We start from the raw sequence: 20,225 nt of genomic DNA, 5'->3' as shown, positions 1-20,225 counted from the left end.
GGAGGTTCATTGGGCCAGGGTTTGTCCAAGCCCTTGCAAAGCATTCAACCATGTCTGTGGTGCCATCAGGAGGGACATTGAATTGTTGAGTGTCCTTGTCTCCTTCGTGGCATGAGGACATTAAGCCCAGGTCATCCTCTAGCTGACCTCCTATGTCTGGCTCTCTTGACCTAACCACTGCCATATTCAACAAAGAGCCTCAGGTAGTCAAACACAAAAGTCAAAAGTGGCCTTCTGGATACCAGGGCCACTTTTTTGGTCGTGATGGAGTTTGGGGTATACACATCTCCTTCTTGTTCCTTTACTGACAGGATAGAGGGACAGCCTTACCAGCCTCAGCAAACCCCACCATGTAGCTGTGATTTCAGGGGTATTCCCATTACCCACTCCTTCCTAGTGGTGCCAACATATCTTACTCCCTTGCTGGGAAGGGGCCTCCTAGCCAGAGTAGGAGCCTCTATCTCTTCTCCACTCATCTTGACCCCAGGTTTACCAGCTGTTCCCCTCCTTCTCCTCCAAACCACACAATCTGATACAGCTTTTTCTTTACTGGTTTCCCAAGTAGATGCCCGAGTATAGGACATCCAAAACCCCTTTATAGCCAAAGGGGTTTGTTCCCTTCTTGTCATCCAATTATAAAACATTAGCAATTACATCACCCAGGCTCAATACCCGTTCTCTCTCTAAAGCCTCAGGGGGCTTAAGCCTCTTATTTCTGACATCTTTTAAAAAAGGCCTTCAGTGCCCCCACAACTTCTCCCTCTCATACTCATGGTAAAAAAATTAAAAAGGAACCTACTTCCTGGTTCAAGGTCTCCCACTTACCAACTCAATTGAGGTTCCCCTCTATCCCATAGTACTCAACCCCCATACTTTTTTTCTCCACCATCCCCTCTCATTTCTCTGTCCTAGACCTGAAGGATTCCTTCTTTTCTGTCCTCTTGATCCTCAGTAACAAATATCTTTACTTGCACTAACCTAAACACTTACCTTCCTGCCCCACTCACTTGGACCATTCTACTCTAGGAGTTCTAGGAAAGCCCGCATCTATTTGGCCATGCTTTGGCATCTGACTTACTCTCTGTCTCTTCCTAAATCCAAACTTATACAATATGTAGATTATCTTCTCCTTTGTAGTCCACCCCTGCGAAGTCAACAAGCTGAGACCTCTATCTTATTAAACTTTCTGACTGACTGGTGATATAGGGTCTCGCCCTCTATGGTCCAGCTGCCCACTCCTTGGGTTACTTCTCAGGAACTAGCTCTTACTCCAACTCACAAGGCCATTAGCCTGGATAGAAAACACTTTATTCATTCACTCAGTACTTAACCACTAAGAAGGAAAGTTTATCCTTCCCATGGGTAGCTGATTCTTGCACTCTTATAGCCCCTCTTTCTCTCTTCTTCCCCACCCCTTATATGAGGCAGCTCTTGGTCCCTCATGTGAGCTCTTCCTCGTGTCTATTGCTAAACCTTTTCATAAGCTTCAGCAGGCCATCCTCAGACTTGGGTCCTACACTCCTTTCTCTGTGTCACAGTAAAAATGGGATGTGCCCTTGGGGTCTTGGGTCACTTCTGCCACCCATCATATTTGGTTCCAAATTCTGGAGTTTGCCTCTTCAGCCGCTTCTTCCCTCTGCCTGCTCTAACAATCTATCTCTCCTTGCATAGTTGATGAAGTGTTTCCTGTCTCTGGCTCCTGGAGCCTACCAAGCCCTCAGGGACCCCAGCATGTGGGGAACTCTTTGGTTACTAATACGCTTGCTCCTTGTTCTCCATTGGAACCCTCCTTTAGGAGCTCAGGTTAGTACCACAGCTTCCTCAGTGTCTTCCAAACCTTTGCAACCTTGTCCCTTGTGTCTGTCAGCTCTGTCCTAGAAGTCTCACAGCTCCCCTCTGCCCATGGAGGTTTCTCTCTTGTTTCTCTTCTCCCACTTGGAGCTTATAGAAACTCTCTCTTGCAGCATTCATTTTAAGACCCTTCCTCTCTTCCTCCATCAACTCAGATTTCATTAAAGCTTCACTCTGCTACTACAAATAGCTTGGCCTCAGTACAGTTAAATGTCTATAATTGGGCATGCTCGATTTTCAGTAGTGGCAGCTCCTGTCAGTTCACAAATAATCCAGCTGGCTACTTCCCTAGCTACTTAGCATCAGTTTTCATCTAAGTTCATTCTGGATCTCCAACAGGTGGCTCATACTGACCTTCATATAGACTCACTAGCTGCCATAGTGCTACAAAATTGTCAAGGATTAGATTAACAGCAAAGAAAAGTGGCCTTTGTCTTTTCCTTAAGGAGAAATGTTGCTTCTGTGTTATCCTATTGGGTATGGTAAAAGATAAGATCCAACAATTCCCAATGGATCTCCAAAAACATAAAATGCTCACTGCCTCTGGCCAGAGGATCATTGTCAATCCAATATGGAACTGGATACTACCCTTCTTGACCCCCATTTCTCCTTTTCTTAATCCCACCAGTCACACCCTGCCTTATAAACTTCTTGTCTACATTTCTTCAACAACATATCTAGAAGATTCCTAACCAGACTTTTAATCAGTTATTACAGGACTACCGGCCCCTAGCTATGGAGCCAGAGGCCTAAAACTCATGCTTATACCCAACAGTGAAGATAGCTTGCCCCAAGGACTTTGACACCCCCATTTAGCAGGAAGTAGTCTAATGATAATGTTGCCCATTTTGTAACCCATGATATTTTATAAAAGGGAGGGGGAATGTAAGCCACTTGGGGCATGAGTGGCCAGGCCTGCTCCCAGACAACTCTCAGGGCCAGGCTTGCCCCCAGACAACTCTAAGGGCCAGGCCCAAGCTCCTTGAGATTAGGTGGCCAAGCTTCACCATCCAGAGGGGAATTAAAAAAACGATCAGGCCAGAAAATCCCTGAGCTTGCTTCAAGACCAGGCCACTCTGGAAAGTTCTGCCCTCAAAGACACCCTATATAAAGCCTGTCTTCTGCTGAGTTCTTTACTGCTTCCTACACAAGCACAGGCACCCACCCTCTTGGGTCTTTCCCAATAAGTATCTTGTGTGAGGTTTATTGTGCAGTGTGGCTTTATTCCTTGATTCCCAATTACGAGGATATCTTTCCCTTTAGAGCTATAATACTTCTGTCAGAGAAATCGTTCCCTTCAAATCTATAACACTTGTATTGGGGAAACTTTTCCCCTCGGTGCTGTAAAACTTATAGTATTTTACAAATATAGTAACTATCTGATTACAGTGTTATATCAGACTACAGCAAGTAATATGAATGTTTTCATCATAAACTCAACACCCATTATTAAAAATTAGCATATAAACAAAAAAAGAAAAAAAAACTTAAAAGGACTAATTCTGCCCCCCCCAAGGACAATTTCTAGTTTTTCTTTATTGTTCTGTAAGCAGCAGTCGCAATTCTCTTAATACTCAACAAGTCTACTTTGAGCTTGCAATGATATTACTTATTTCACATGAACACTTAGCTTATTCCATGTCTTCTACATAATTGCAGGTAGTTTTCCTGCTACCAGAGGAAATGCCTATATTAATGGGTATAGTATTTCAGAAAACATGATTGAAATTAGAAAGAACTTGGGCTTCTGCCCTCAGCACGACATGTTGTTTGATGACTTGACACTATCGGAACACCTTTTTTTCTACAGTATGGTGAGTCAGAAGTATGTCTTTTAAAAGTACTTAGTATTTTTCTAAGTAAACTTTTTTCTTCTTTGATGTACAGACCTATCAACTTTAACATTTTGATGATTGTGAAAAAAAACATTAAAATTATACCTATCATGTCACCTGATGTTGATACAGATACAGATTGAACAATGCAGAAGTCAAGTTAAACATACCCAACTCTAATCCAAAGCTTCTCCCTGCACTCTAGAGGACTTCTGGCCAGGTGTCAGCATAGTGTTCTGCAATACTTGATCCCAGGTCTCCTGACAGTGTAGTTTACCAAAGGTCTGGGACTGCCAACCTTCATGGCTAAGCAAGAGTTTTGTTTGTTTGCTTTTTGTTTAAGGCTACAATTATGTCAGTATTTAGAGCTGTTTTATTATTGTTTCAGTCTTCCCCATGAATATAGCATCTGCACACTGGGAAGTGGTCTAATCACAGGATTTTTTAAAATTCGCTTTATGGCCTGATCACAGTCCCTCCCTTCTATCCTCCCATTTCATCATCTCCTCCATTGCAACATCTTATCTTCATAAAACAAAAGATCCTCCATGAGTACCAACCCACCCTAGTACATCAAGTTGCAGCAAGATTAGGCATATCCTCTCCCACCAAGGCCAGACGAAGCAGTCCAGCTATGTGAAAGGGAACCATAGGCAGGCACCAGAGTCAAAGACAGCTTCCTTTCTGATTGTTAGGGGGCCCACATGAAGAACAAACTGCATATCTGCTACGCATGTGTAGGGGCCTAGGTCCAGCTCATGTATGCTCTTTGGTTGGTTCAATCTCTGTGAGCCCATGAGCCCAGGTTAGTTTACTCTGGCTCCCTCAATCCTTCCTCCCACTCTTCCACAAGACACCTTGAGTTCTGCCTATTGTTTGGCTGTAGGTCTCCACATCTCTTCTCGTCAGCCACTGGATGAAGTCTCTCAGAAGACAGTTATGCGAGGCTCCTGTCTGCAAGCACAGCAGAGCATCATTAATAGTGTCAAGAGTTAGCTCTCTCCCATGGAGTGGTTTTCAAGTTGGGCCAGTCATTGATAGGCCATTCTCTCAATCTCTGCTCCATCTTTATCCCTGTACTACTTGGAGGCATGACAGATTATGGGTTGGAGGTTTTGTGGGTGTGTTGGTGCCCCCCACACTCCATTGGAAGTCTCTCCTGGTTACAAGAGGTAGCCTCTTCAGGCTCCATACCATGCAACTCCCTCTTGTAGAAGTCTCAGCCAGGGTCACTCCCATGGATTCACAGAAGCCTCCTCTATCCCAGAGATGCCCCACAATGATTTCTGTTCTCTCTCCCAGTCTCCCCCCTCCCCACTCCTGATCACCTCCTTATCTCTCTCACACCCAACTTCCTCCCTCCATCTACTTCAGATGCCTATTTTATTTCCCCTTCTGAATGAGAGGCAATCCCTCTTTGCTACTTGGATCTTTTGGTCTGTACATCGTAGTCTTGTTATCCTGTTCTTTATGGCTAATGTCCATTTATAAGTGAGTACATCCCATATGTGTCTCTGATCACAGTTTTGAATGTTTACTAGTCATCTGTTAGGATTCGATTTACATACACAAATGACGGAATAGATACACTTTTTTGTAAACATCCTACACAGCATCATTTCCTGCTGCTTTTCTCTGTGTGTACTTAGTACTTTCCCAGATTCTTTTCTCACTTGTTCAGCCAGAAATCATCACCTTCTATGGTGGTGCTACATCCACCAACAGACAGACAAAGAGAAGGATGTGAGCCTTCCCTCTGGAGTCTATAGTGCTACAGAGAGATGGAAAAGTTCCCCTCCATCAAGAGTTCAGCTCTTTCAGACTTCTTTTATTCCTGCCACTGTCCCCTCCAGAAGAATTCCATGGCTGGTGTACAAAAGAAAGAGAAAAACATTTGGTCCCCTTGCTGTATGGTTTTCTTTTCTATTCTTTTTTATTCCAGACCAAACTGGAAAGTTCTCTTTGTTGTCAGTCTGGATTAGGGAGCTCACTTGCAAGCTGTGGATTACAGAGTTCATGGTAAAGGGAACACAGGAAAGTAGTAAATGCACCATTGTCTCAGTCCAGATTCTGGGGTTCCTCAGTTCAGCTGCTGACGTTACTTTTCACAGTTCTCTGTGGTTAACATGGCCAGTGGGCTATAAAGAAGTGTGTATATTTCCACAACATCTGGAGCTAATCACAGATGTGGGCTTTTTTCATCATCTGTTTGTTAATGGGCTACAGATATATTTATAAATTTTAAATGTAAAAAAAAAACACCATTCTGGTGATTTAGTCCAGCATCTTGCACATGCTCTGCTACCAAGTTGTATCACTAGTCTCTGAATGTTTTGTTCTAGGAACTGTCTCTTTGATGTGAGGGAAGAGTCACACGAAAGAAGACATTTTTTAATTGGTATAAATAAAACTGATGTAAAGTGTTTCTAGGGCTGTATCTGCAATACACTTCTGTATCTGAACAATGTCTAATGATCCTTGGTACTTTCTGACAATAAAATTGGATGTGTGATATAAATTCTGGCTTCTCTTTCCAGGTAAAAGGAGTACCTCACAACATAAACTGTGTGGACATTAAACGTATGCTGTCTATGTTTAAACTGCAAGAAAATTACCATACATTATCAGGTTCCGTGAGTGGAGGAGTAAGGCGCAAACTCTCCATCATTATAGCACTTATAGGGGGCTCCAAGGTATTCAAAAGACAAAGAAAAGGGAAAGTGTGATTGCAGAATGGGAGGTGAAGCTGGGACTCTATGAATTTCTGCCAGCTGCCTGGAAAACTCAGCTCTCTAAAGCCTGCACATTGATATGAATCTGAAAGGAAGCATGCCAGTGTAGACACAAGGGAGTCATTTGCATTTTTATCACAGCTGGTATAAAATAATGTTTGGGATTGTTACTGTTTTCTTAGGTTCACATCTACTTTATCATTCTGTGCCTTAACTCCAGTGTTCTCCCTTCAAACAGTAAATAAGCCCGTGAGTAGCCTAGTATTAATTATCAGTGATCACAGAATTGTTCTTCTGTCTTTTAGGTAGTGATGCTTGATGAACCATCATCTGGCATGGACCCAGCGTCAAGAAGAACCACCTGGGATATCCTTCAGCATTATAAACATGATCGGACCATTTTACTCACCACCCACTACATGGATGAAGCTGACATCCTGGGTGACCGCATTGCCATCATGGTCAGGGGGACCTTGCACTGCTGTGGCTCTTCAGTATTCCTGAAACAAATATATGGTCTCTCTCCATTTGATCATTCTTAGGATTCCAATACTATAATAATTTTTATCTCACATTATCTTTATCATATGTTGGTTATATGCCCAAAACTTAATAACCTTCCTCTAGTCTGCAATTTTGGTCTCAATTATTTATAATTAAATTTTTTTTTTTTTAGTTTTCTGAGATTTTCATACATGCTCTAGCATGGGTCTTTGCATTCTGAAACAAAGTTACTGTATCATTTTGACTTACTTACAGTCTTTGTCTCTGGAATGTAATCCTGAACCCAGATAGTTATTTGGTTGATTGAAATGACTGACTCATTCATTCATTAATAAGAATGAGATATCCCTTATTTGAATTTCTTTGTTGCCAACCAGCATCATACTCCCATCATAATAATGAGATAAATCTGAAATGTTGTGATTGCCAATAAAAATGTAATGCAGAACAAATGAATCAAATAAGTGAAGGCTTGAGAAATGGATAAGTGGTTAAGAATACATAACTCTTACAGAGGACCTAGGTTCAATTCTCATCATTCACGTGGCATAATCACCTGTAATTCCAGTTCCAAGGAATTTATTGCCCTCTTGTAGCCTCCACAGGAACTAGGCAGGCATGTGGTACACGTACATACATGCGAGCAAAATACTCAGACACGTAAAATAAGATTATATAAGTGAAATAGAGCAGTTACTTGATAACTATAGCAGGAATTTTAGTTAGAGGCTGTAGATGTAAGACATGATAGTAGGATTCTAAAATTAGAGTATAGAAACATAAGTAGAAATAATTAAGGTTAATTAACATAAATTTATTCAGGATTTGAGTCCACTCAATTCAGTTACTGATCTTTTCTGTACTGGTTACCATGCTCTATCCGTTATGTATTAGATTCAAAACAATAACCCCACTTTATAAAATATGATCCTTTAAATTTTTACATATTGTATTTTTATCATATTCCATATATTTTTTATTAAATCATTTTATATTGTGTATAAAGGCTGTAATTGCCTTCATGTGTGTCTGTGCATCACATGCCTTCCTGGTACTGATGGAAATCAGGGCATTGGATTCCCTTGAGCTCATTATGGGTGGTTGTGAACCATCATGTGGGTGCTAAGAATCAAACCTAGGTCCTCTGCAAGAGCAACAAGTGGTGGTAACTGCTGAGCCATCTCTTAAGCTGCCTATAACCATAGATAAAAATGTTAAATATTATCTAATGTCAATTTACATGACAATTCCATTGTTCTAAGTTTATGATTACCTTACAGATTGAAACATCCCACTGAAGATACATTTTTATTTGTAGTATACACTAGAGTATTCTTGGGGCTTAGATTAGTGTCTGATACATAATGTATACCAACAGTGAATAAATGATTAGCAAAAATTCTATATAAAAATAAGTACTCCAGTAATAGGGGGCCTCATATTGTATATCAGCTATGTTTGGTTACATACACTAAATCACTATGGTTCACTAAAGACTGTGTTGCAGGTAGCTGTGTATTTACTCAGTGTCTTAGAATGCCATTTGAAAACTTTTGTACCAGCTACTATATTTTCATTCTAAATATCTTACAGCGTACCATATCCTCTTCCTCGTGGGAGTAGATAACCTGATCCAGGAAGAACAAAAACTGGTCTTACGGGTATTAAAAAAAAAGTAGAAAGATTTTCCAGTCAGTTGTCTAAATGGTTTATTTCAGGTGCTGGCTATCACATAGTCATGGAGAAGGAGCCATATTGTGACGTTAAAAATATCTTTGCAATTATTCGTCATCATGTTCCAGGTGCTGTATTGGAAAATAATTTAGAAAATGGATTATCCTTTATCCTACCCAAAAAGTATGTATCAAGGTATGGATCTCAATAATTCCAGATGGTTTTGTGGGTTTCCAGGAACATGTTTTCATTTTCTAGGCTTAGTTACCTTAGTGAGCAATGTATTGGTAGTAAACCATGTTTTTTTTTGTTGTTGTTGTTGTTGTTTTTTATAGCTACCACTTGCAAAGTAAACTTAAGAAGCTCAAAGCTCATTATTTCTGTTACTAAACAGAGGATTGCCTCATATTTTCAAGTCCACTCAAGGCTTATTTGATACTTTCTCTTAGAAGTTTACCAACCTAGTGGCCATAGCTTTCTAATGTTAAGTGATGGACAGGAATGGCACTGTGTTTCACATGTATACAAAGAGATGCATAGAAATGGGGCCAAGAGAAATATTAAGATGATAAGAGTAAAATGCAGATTGAATGGCAATTCTTAGAGGAGCTACAACACATCTCTTTGATCTCAGCACTAGCCAAATAAGTTATTGAAGGGAAACACCAAGATAATTGTCGTCCCAGCTAAGAAATATGGACACTAAGTGTGTCCATTATTCATCTACAGGGACTGTACCAGGTTTATGATCCTGCAAAAGTTATTGCCATGCAGCTATCTAGCTGTGATTAATACTAGCCCCCATAAGTTCATAAGTATTTGAATATTTCATCCCCATTTGTGGAAGTGTTTGGAAAGGACTAGGAGGTATGGCATTGTCAAAGGAGGTGTGTCCCTGGGGGTGAGCGTTAAGGTTTCAAAAGCCTTCACCATTCCTCGTTAGTGTTACTGGAAGGGGAGGAGGGAGTGGGCTGCAGCCAGGCTATAAAGTGATTAAGTAAAGGGGGGGAGAATTCCCTACTCCAAAGAAGAAGGTACCTGTCAAGGTACAGGGAGCATACAGAATAGACTGGACCATAAAAGAAATTCCCCATAACACATAATAATCAAAACACTAAGTATACCGAACAAAGAAAGAATATTAAACACTTCAGGGGAAAAAACTAAGTCACATCTAAAGGCAGGCCCATTGGAATAACACTTGACTTCTAAGTAAAGACTTTAAAAGCCAGAAGGGCCAGAAAAGATTGTCTACAAACTCTAAGAGGCTGCAGATACCAGCTCAGACTACTACCCTGCAAAACTGTCTATCACAATAGACAGATAAATAATATTCCAAAATAAATTAAAATTTAAGTAATATCTATCTACCAATCAAAATCTACAGAAGGAACTAAAAGGAAACTTTAGTCAATATAAATGAACCACACCCTAGAAAACACTATTAATGGCTTAATTCTCTAATAAAAAGACACAGACTAACATGGATTGGAAAACAGGATTCATCTTTCTGCTATATCCAAGAAACACACATCACTATCAAGGAAAGACATCACCTCAATATGAAGGGATAGTAAAAGCTATTTCAAACAAATGAATCAAAGAAACAAACGTATAGCCATTTTAACATTTGATGAAATAGACTTCAAACCAAAACTAATCAGAAGACATGAAGGATTATACATATGCATCAATGGGGAAAAAAATCTACCAAGAGGATATTGCAGTTCTAAACACAAGGACACCCAAGTTTATGCCTGAGGTGAACTATGACAATTCCTGAGAAGCACCAACACTCAGTTGACCATACTCAAAAAGCTGAGAACATCTCCTTCAGAATCCTGCCAAGGGGATTCTCCCCACCCCAGGACTCCAGCAGGCACCAGAAATTAACAGACAACACCTGAGACAGCCAGATGGGTAGAGGCCAGCGAAAAAGCACAACCAACAAAAGGAAAAGCAGTATGGCATTCCCAGAACCCAGGTATCCAGGGGCAAGTAACCCTGGACACCCTAACAAAAGTGAAATTCAAGAAGATGACCTTACATCTATGCTTATGAAGAGGTTAATGGAGGAAACAAATGAAATGCGTAAAGAATTAGAGGAAGATAAAGTCAAACCGATTATGGCCATCCATAAAGAAATACAGGAAGATAAAGACAAACAGTTTGTGGCTTTCAGAGAGGAAATCATTAAATCACTGAAAGAAATCAAAGAAACAGGAACATTCAAACAAACAGGTGAAGGAATTGAAGGAAAATACAGTCAGACAGGTGAAAAAATCCACAAAACGATTCAAGATCTGAAGATAGAATTGGAAAAATTAAAGAAACCACAAACAGAGAAAATCATAGAGAGGAAAAACCTAAGAAAGAAAACAGGAACTACAGAGGTAAGCATAACCAACAGACTACAAGAGATCGAAGAAAGACTCTCAGGTGTGGAAGATAAAATGGAAGAAATTGATGTATCCATCAAAGAAAATACTAAATCTAAAAAACTCCTGACACAAACCATCCAAGAAATCCAAGACAACATAAAAAGACAAAACCTAAGAATAAGAGGAATAGAGGAAAAAGATTCCCTCCTCCAAGGCCCATAAAATATTTTCAACAAAATCATAGAAGAAAATTTCCCCAATTTAAAGAAGAGGCCTATAAGAACACAAGAGGTCTACAGAACACCTAATAAGTAATAAGTTAGATCAGAAAAGAAAATCTTCCCGCCACATAATAATCAAAACAGTAAGTATCCAAAACAAGGAAAAAATACTAAAAGCTGCAAGGGAAAAAGGCCCAGTAACATATAATGGCAAACCCATCAGAATCACACCTGACTTCTCAACAGAAACTGTGAAAGCCATAAGGGCCTGGACGGATATCATGTAGACCCTAAGAGAACACAGCCTAGGCTACTATTCCCAGCAAAACTCTCAATTCTCATAGACGGAGAAAACAAGATATTCAACAACAAAAACAAATTTCAGCAATACCTACACACAAATCCAGCGTTACAGAAGACACTAGAAGGGAAAATACAACCCAAGAAAACTAGCTACTTTCAAGAAAACACAGGAAATAATTAACCTCACTACAGTAAAACAAAAAGTAGCCAAGCACACAAACACACTACCACAGCCAACATCAATATCAAAGGATCTAACAGCCACTGGTCATTAATTTCTCAACATCAATGGACTCAATTCTCCAATAAAAAGACTAACGGAATGGATGCGTAAACAGGACCGAACAATCTGTTGCATACAAGAAACACACCTAAGTCACAAAGATAGAAATTACCCGAGAGTAAAGGGCTGGAAAATAGTTTTCCAAGCAAATGGACGCAAGAAGCAAGCAGGAGTAGCCATTCTAATGTCTAATAAAATAAACTTTCAACCAAAATTAATCAAAAGAGATGGAGGAGGACACTTCATACTCATCAAGGGAAAATTCCACCAGGAAGAATATCACAGTTCTGAACATCTATGGCCAAATGCAAGGGCACCCACATTTATAAAAGAAACATTCATAAAACTTAAACCACACATAGATCCCCACACATTATTAGTGGGAGTCTTCAACACCCCACTCAACAAAGGACAGGTCAACAAAACAAATTAAACAAAGAAACAATAACTCTAACAGAGTTCATTAATAAAATGGACCTAACAGTCACCTACAGAACATTTCACCTAAACACAAAAGAATTTACATTCTTCTCAGCACCTCATGGAACCTTCTCCAAAATAGACCATATACTTGGTCACAAAGCAAGCCTCAACAGATAAAAGAAGATTGAAATAATTCCTTGTATCCTATCTGATCACCATGGAATAAAGCTGGACCTCAACAACAACAGAAATAGCAAAAAGCCTACACACACATGGAAACTGAACAACTCGCTACTCAATAACAGCTGGGTCAGAGAAGAAGGAAGGAAGGAAGGAAGAAAGGAAGGAAGGAAGGAGAAAAAAAGGAAGGAAAGAGAGAAAGAAAAAGAAAGAAAGAAAGAAAGAAAGAAAGAAAGAAAGAAAGAAAGAAAGAAAGAAAGAAAGAAATTAAAGTCTTCCTAGAATTCAATGAAAATGAAGGCACAACATACCCAAACTTATGGGACACGATGAAAGCAGTGCTAAGAGGAAAGTTCATAGCACTAAGTGCCTTCAAAAAGAAATTCAAAACATCTCATTCAAGCAACTTAATGTCTCATCTAAAAGCCCTAGGAAAAAAAGAAGCAGACACATCAAAGAGGAGTAGATGGTTGGAAATAATCGAAACTCAGGGCTGAAATTAATCAATTAGAAACAAATAAAACAATTCAAAGAATCAATGAAACCAAGAGCTAGTTCTTTGAGAAAAATCAACAAGATAGACAAACCCTTAGCCAGACTAACTAAAAGGCAAAGAGACATTTTCCAAATTAACAAAATCAGAAATCAAAAGGAGGACATAACTACAGACACTGAGGAAATCCAAACAATCATTAGGTCCTACTTCAAACGTCTATATGCCACAAAATTTGAAAATCTAAATGAAATGGACAATTTTCTTGATTGATTCCACTTAACCAAAGCTGAATCAAGACCATGTAAATCAATTAAATAGTCCTATATCCCCTAAGGAAATATAAGTGGTCATCAAAAGTCTCTCATCCAAAAAAAGCCCAGGGACAGATGGTTTCATGTCAGAAATCTACCAGACCACCAAAGAAGTACTAACACCAATACTCTGCAAACTATACCACAAAATAGAAACACAGGAACACTGCCAAACTCATTCTATGAACCACAGTCACCTTGGTACCTAAACCTCACAAAGACCCAACAAAGAAAGAGAATTTCAGGCCAGTCTCCCTTATGAACATTGATGCAAAAATACTCAACAAAATACTTGCAAACCAAATACAAGAACACATCAAAGCTATCATCCACTATGACAAAATAGGCTTCATCCCATGTATGCAAGGGTGGCTCATTATATGGAAGTCCATTAATGTGATTGACCATATAAACAAACTGAAAGAAAAAAAAAACATGATAATCTCCTTAGATGCTGAAAAAGCATTTGACAAAATACAACATCTGTAATATGTTTAAAGTCTTGGGGAGATCAGAAATACAAAACACAAAAAAACTTAAAAAATTTTAAAAAAGAAATACAAAGCACATACCTAAACATAGTAAAGGCAATATACAGCAGGCCTATAGCCAACATCAAACTAAATGGAGAGAAACTTAAAGCAATCCCACTGAAATCAGGGATAAAACAAGGCTTCCCACTCTCTCCATATCTCTTCATAGTTCTTGAAGTCCTTGCTAGAGCAATATGACAATTAAAGGAGATCAAAGGGATACAGATTGGAAAGGAAGAAGTCAAAGTATCACTATTTGCAGATGATATGATAATATACCTGAGTGACCCCAGGTCACTCAGGGAATATACCAGGGAATTTCTACAGCTGATAAACACCTTCAGCAAAGTGGCTGGATACAAAATTAACTCAAAAAAAAAAAATCAGTAGCCCTCATGTATACAAAAGGGCTGAGAAAGAAATTAGGGAAACAATACCCTTCACAATGGCCACAAAGGACATAAAGTACTTTGGTGTGACCCTAACCAAGTCAAAGACTTGTATGAAAAAAAATTTCAAGTCTCTGAAGAAAGAATTAGAAGAAGATATGAGAAGATGGAAAGATCTCCCATGCCCATAGCTTGGCAGGATTAACATAGTAAAAATGGCCATCTTACCAAAAGCAATCTACAGATTCAATGCAATTCCCATCAAATTACCAACACAATTCTTTACAGACCTTGAAAGAAAAATTCTCAACTTCATATGGAATAACAAGAAACCCAGAATTGCTAAAACAATCCTCTACAATAAAAGATCTGGAGGTATCTCCATCCCTGATCTCGAGCTGTACTATAGAGCAACAGTTATAAAAACTGCATGGTACTGGCATAGAAACAGAATGGTAGAACAATGGAATCAAATGAAAGATACAGAAATGAACCCACACACTTATGGACACCTGATTTTTCACAAAGATTGCAAAACTGTACAATGGAAAAAAAAAAACAGCATCTTCAACAAATGGTGCTGGTCTAACTGGATGTCTACATGTAGAAAAATGCAAATAGATCCATACTTATCACCCTGCACAAAACTAAAGTCCAAGTGGATCAGAGAATTCAACATAAAACCAGACAAACTAAACCTGTTAGAAGAAAAAGTGGAGAAGAGCCCTGAATTCATTGGCACAGCAGACAACTTTCTGAACAGAACACCAACAGCACAGGCTCTAAGAGCAACAATCAATAAATGGGACCTCATGAAACTGAAAAGCTTCTGTAAAGCAAAAGACACTCTTGTCAGAACAAAATGGCTGCCTACAGATTGGGAAAGGATCTTCACCAACCCTATATCTGACAGAGGTCTAATATCCAGAATATATAAAGAACTCAAGAAGTTAAACAACAACAAATCAATTAATCCAATTAAAAAAAATGGAATACAGAGCTAAACAGAGAATTCTCAATAGAGGAATATCAAATGGCAGAGAAACACTTAAAGAAATGTTCGACATCCTTAGTCATCAGGGAAATGCAAATCAAAACAACCCAGAGATTTCACCTTACACCATCAGAATAGCTAAGATCAAAAACTCAAGTGACAACACGTGCTGGAGAGGTTGTGGAGAAAGGGGAACCCTCCTCCATTGCTGGTGGGAATGTAAACTTGTACAACCACTCTGGAAATCAATCTGGCACTTTCTCAGACAATTAGAAATAGTGCTTCCTCACCCTCCCCTACCAGTGGATTTGGGGAGGGGCATGTGTGGAGAAGGGGAAGGAAGGGAGGGATTGGGAGGAGAGGAGGGAGAGAACTAGAGGGGGGGATACAAAGTAAAGGAAATGTAATTAAAAATTAAATTTAAAAAAATGGTACTTCCTCAAGATCCAGCTATACCACTCCTAGGCATATATCTAAAAGATGCTCAAGTATACAACAAGGACATTTGCTGAAGCATGTTTATAGCAGCTTTATTTGTAATAGCCAGAATCTGGAAACAGCCCAGATGCCCCTCAGTTGAGGAGTGGATACAGAAATTTTGATATATCTACACAATGGAATATTACTCAGCAAAAAAAAAAAAAAAAAAGAAAGAAATAATTAAATTTGCAGGTAAATGGTGGGAATTAGAAAAGATCATCCTGAGTGAGGTATCCCAGAAGCAGAAAGACAAACACAGTATATACTCACTCATAAATGGATATTAGATATATAATATAGGATAGACATAATAAAATCTGTACACCTAAAGAAGCTAAACAAGGAGGACTATGGCTAAGATGCTCAATTCCCTTTCAGAAAGGCAAAGAGAATGGATATCAGAGGAGCAAGAAAACAGGGAACAGGACAGGAGCCTACCACAGAGGGCCTCTGAAAGACTATACCCTGCAAGGTATTGAGGCAGATGCTGAGACTCATAACCAAACTTTGTGCAGAGTGCAGGGAATCTTATGAAAGAAGGGAGAGATAGAAAGACCTGGAGGGGACAGGAGCTCCACAAGGAGAGCAACAAATCCAAAAAGTCTGGACACAGGGTTCTTTTCTGAGACTGATACTCCAACCAAGGACCATGCATGGAGGTAACCTAGAACCCCTGCACAGATGTAGCCCATGGCAGCTCAGTGTCCAAGTGGGTTCCCTAGTAAAGGGAACAGGGACTGTCTCTGGCATGAACTCAGTGGCTGGCTTTTTGATCAGCTCCCCCTGAGGGGGAAGCAGTCTTACCAGGCCACAGAGGAAGACAGTATAGCCAGTCCTGATGAGACCTGATAGGCTAGGGTCAGAGGGAAGGGAAGGAGGATCTCCCCTATCAGTCGACTTAGGGAGGGGCATGGGAGAAGAGGAAGGAGGGAAGGATTGGGATGGGATGAAGGAGGGGGCTATAGCTGGGATACAAGGTGAATACATAGTAATGAAAATAAATAAAAAGGATGCCATGCAAACAACCAAAAACAAAACAAAAAAAATTGCAGAGAGCTTATATTTGTAACTTAGTGCTCTATAACAACAGGAAGAAATAATACCCTCCAAAATATTGTTTGAGAAGAAATAATGAAGCTCAAAGTTGAAATCAATATAGTAAAAGCAACAACAACAATATAAAGAGTGAAATTAAGAGTTGGTTCTTTGAGAAAAATGAAGAAGCTTGACAAACCATTAGCTGAATTAACTAAAAGATGGAGAGAAAAGATCTAAATAAAATCAGAGATGAAGGTGGAGAACATTATAATAAAAACCAAAGAAATCTAGAGAATCATAAGAATGTACTTTAAAAATGTATACTTCACCAAACTTTAGAATCTAAAGGAAATTAATTTCTTTTTATATATAGACTGCCACAGCTAAATGAAGATTAAATAAGCAATTTAAACAGACCCATAAGCCCTAGTGAAATAGTAACAGTATTTGAATCTCTCCTAATCAAAAGTAGCTCAGGCCTAGATAGATTCAGTGCAGAATTCTACCAGACCTATGAAGAAAAATTAACACCATTACTATTCATATTATTTCACAAAATAGAAACTGAAAAAACATGGTCTAATTATTTGAGACCACAATTACCCTTACCTAAACTACACACACACCAAAACAAAATTATAGACCAAATTTATCATGAACATAGATGCAAAATTTCTCAATAAAATAATTGTAAACCTAACCAAAGAACATATCAAAAACTTTATTTATTATGATCAAGTTATCTTCATCCCAGAGATGCGAGGGTGATTCAACACATCTAAATTGATAAATTAAATCCATCACATAATCTGAAAGAGAAAAACCACATGATCATCTTATTAGATGCAGAAAAGGCCTCTGAGAAAATCTAATAACCTCTTCATGATTAAAGTCCTAAAGAAACTAGAGATACAGTGGGCATAGCTCAAAATAATAAAAGCATTTTACAGTAACCTCACAGCCAACATCACCCAAAAAGGAGAGAAACTCAAAGCATTTCCACTATAATCAGGAGCAAGTGAAGAATGTCTACTGTCATTAATCTCTTCAATATAGTAATTGAAATCTTTTTTTCTTTGTTAATTACACTTTATTCACTTTGTATCCCCCTGTGGTTCTCTCCCTCCTCCCATCCCAATCCCTCCCTTCCTCCACCCTCTGCATGCATGCCCCTCCCCAAGTCCACTGATAGGGAGGACTTCTTTTCCTTCCTTCTGATCCTAGTCTATTAGGTCTCATCAGGAGTGGCTGCATTGTCTTCTTCTGTGGCCTAGTATGTCCTCAGAACAAAACGACAGCCTACAGATTGGGAAAGGATCTTCACCAACCTTATATCTGACAGAGGGCTAATATCCAGTATATATAAAGAACTAAAGAAGTTAAACAGCAAAAAATCAAGTAATCCAATTAAAAAATGGAGAACAGAGCTAAACAGAGAATTCTCTGCAGAGGAATATCGAGTGGCAGAGAAACAGTTAAAGAAATGCTCAACCTCATTAGCCATCAGGGAAATGCAAATCAAAACGACCCTGAGATTTCACCTTACACCCATCAGAATGGCTAAGATCAAAAACTCAAGAGACAACACATGCTGGAGAGGTTGTGGAGAAACGGGAATCCTCCTTCACTGCTGGTGGGAATGTAAACTTGTACAACCACTCTGGAAATCAATCTGGCGCTTTCTTCGACAAGTAGGAATAGCGCTTCCTCAAGATCCAGCCATACCACTCCTAGGCATATATCCAAAAGATTCTCAAGTACACAATAAGGCCGTTTGCGCAACCATGTTTGTAGCAGTACTTGAAGTCTTAACTGCAGCAGTAAGACAACTGCAGGAAATCAAAGAATGCAAGTAGAAAAAGAAGTCCAAATGCCTGTACATAAAAGACCCTAAAATCTCCACCTGAAAGCTTCTACAGCTGATAAACACTTTAAGGAAAGATTAAGTAGGGAACACGGAGGTCTTTGTGCTCACAGGCATGCACTAGGGGAACCTATGATGTTAAACACACAGGGTGGTTCTTTCAGGGGAAGACATGCAGAGCCTGTTTTCCACCCAGGAGGCTGGAGTGGACATTCTTTCTAGCCTGGTGATCTTTGCATCATCTGTGTACCTAGAGACTTTTCCAGCACAGGACCCTCCTCCAGACCCTTGTTGTAAATTTGTTTTTCTTTTCTTTTTTTCTTTTTTTTTAAGTATAGAGGTACTTTTATTAATTCTCAATTCATATTATCACTCATAAAATTGTTCCAGATTTCATTCTCCAAAGGATAAAGGCTATTGTCTTTAGTAAAGTTTGAGTAAAATGCTGTATGAGAGCACATCTAATCAGTTAACAAAATTTAAAAGCATATATACTTTTTATGTCTACACAGGCTCCTTAGTATTCTGTTGCATCCTTACTGTTTTGTCAAAACAAGCATGCAGTCATTACAGACTGAAAAGCACTGTCTGAATGAAGCAAACTATTAGTCAATTATAAGCCTATTTTTCCCTGCCAGTCTATGGAAACTATCTCCATGGCTTTGACAAAGTGCTGCAATGTGGTCACATCTGACTGGTTATTTAACTTACTTTGTTCCTCAGGATTTGAGTGTGCCTTGTTGTGCACATGGGATTGAGTTAAGCATTACCACAATAAATTTCTCCAAATGAGGCTGTACTTAATGAAATACGCCTAAAATAAACACTCAGGGTCAGATACCCAAGTCTGACCCAACACCTACACTAACTTGTGCCTTCTTGCCTCCTGCAGTTTATCTTTCAGATAAATTGTCTGTGAAGGTTGCAGAACCCCCCCCCACAGTAGTATATAAAATTAACACACAAAAATTGGTAGCCCTTGTATATGTAAATTTCAAGCATGTTGAGAAACAGATCAGAAAAAGAGTATCTTTCACAATAGCCAAAAGATAATAATAAAATATCTTGGGATAATGCTAAGCAAGTGAAAGAATTGTATAATTAAAAACTTTAAGACATGGAAGAAATAAATTGAAGAAGATATCAAAAGATCAAAAATCTGTACTAATGGATCAGTAAGATTAATAGAGTGAAGTAGTCACCCTACCAAAAACAGTCTAAGATTCAGTACAATTTAATTTGCATCAAAATTCCAACACAATTCTTCACAGAAACTAAAAAACAAATTTCGGCTTCATATGGAAACACAGAAAGAGAGATAGCCAAAACAATCAGAATAATAAAACAACTTCTGGAGGAATCACCGTGCCACATTTCAAGTCGTATTATAGAACGGTAGTAGTAGTTATGATGATGAGGAAGATGGACACCTGATTTTTTTTTTTTTAAGGAAGCCTGAAATACTGGGTGGGGGAGGGGGTGGCTATCTTTAACAAATGATTCTGGTCAAATTGAATGGCTGAATGTAGAATACAAATGGGTCCAGATCTATCACCCTCTTCAAAACTCAACTCCAAATGGATCAAAAACTTCACTGTAAGACCTCAATGTAAGATACCCTTTAATATGATAGAAAAGAAAATGAAAAATAGATTTGAACTCAATGGCACAGGAAATGACTTTCTGGACAAAATACCGATAGCATAGGTGCTAAGACCTCATAAAATGGAAAA

At 38.9% G+C, this 20,225-nt stretch overlaps 1 protein-coding gene across 1 annotated transcript in view; it reads left to right on the top strand.

Moving 5' to 3' along the window:
• LOC129691536 (phospholipid-transporting ATPase ABCA3-like) overlaps positions 1-20,225 on the top strand; it is a 126,411-nt gene that overhangs the window by 56,217 nt on the left and 49,969 nt on the right. The window contains exons 12-15 of the mRNA XM_055627698.1: positions 3,515-3,665; positions 6,224-6,379; positions 6,724-6,934; positions 8,641-8,791. Coding sequence (XP_055483673.1) covers positions 3,515-3,665; positions 6,224-6,379; positions 6,724-6,934; positions 8,641-8,791 — 669 coding nt within the window. The remainder of the gene's footprint in view (positions 1-3,514; positions 3,666-6,223; positions 6,380-6,723; positions 6,935-8,640; positions 8,792-20,225) is intronic.

The sequence above is a fragment of the Psammomys obesus genome, unplaced genomic scaffold, assembly GCF_907164565.1.
Source record: "Psammomys obesus unplaced genomic scaffold, mPsaObe1.curated_primary_1811, whole genome shotgun sequence".
NCBI lineage: Eukaryota > Metazoa > Chordata > Mammalia > Rodentia > Muridae > Psammomys > Psammomys obesus.
The sequence above is the reverse complement of the archived record's forward strand: the minus strand, read 5'-3'. Positions and strand labels throughout refer to the sequence as shown.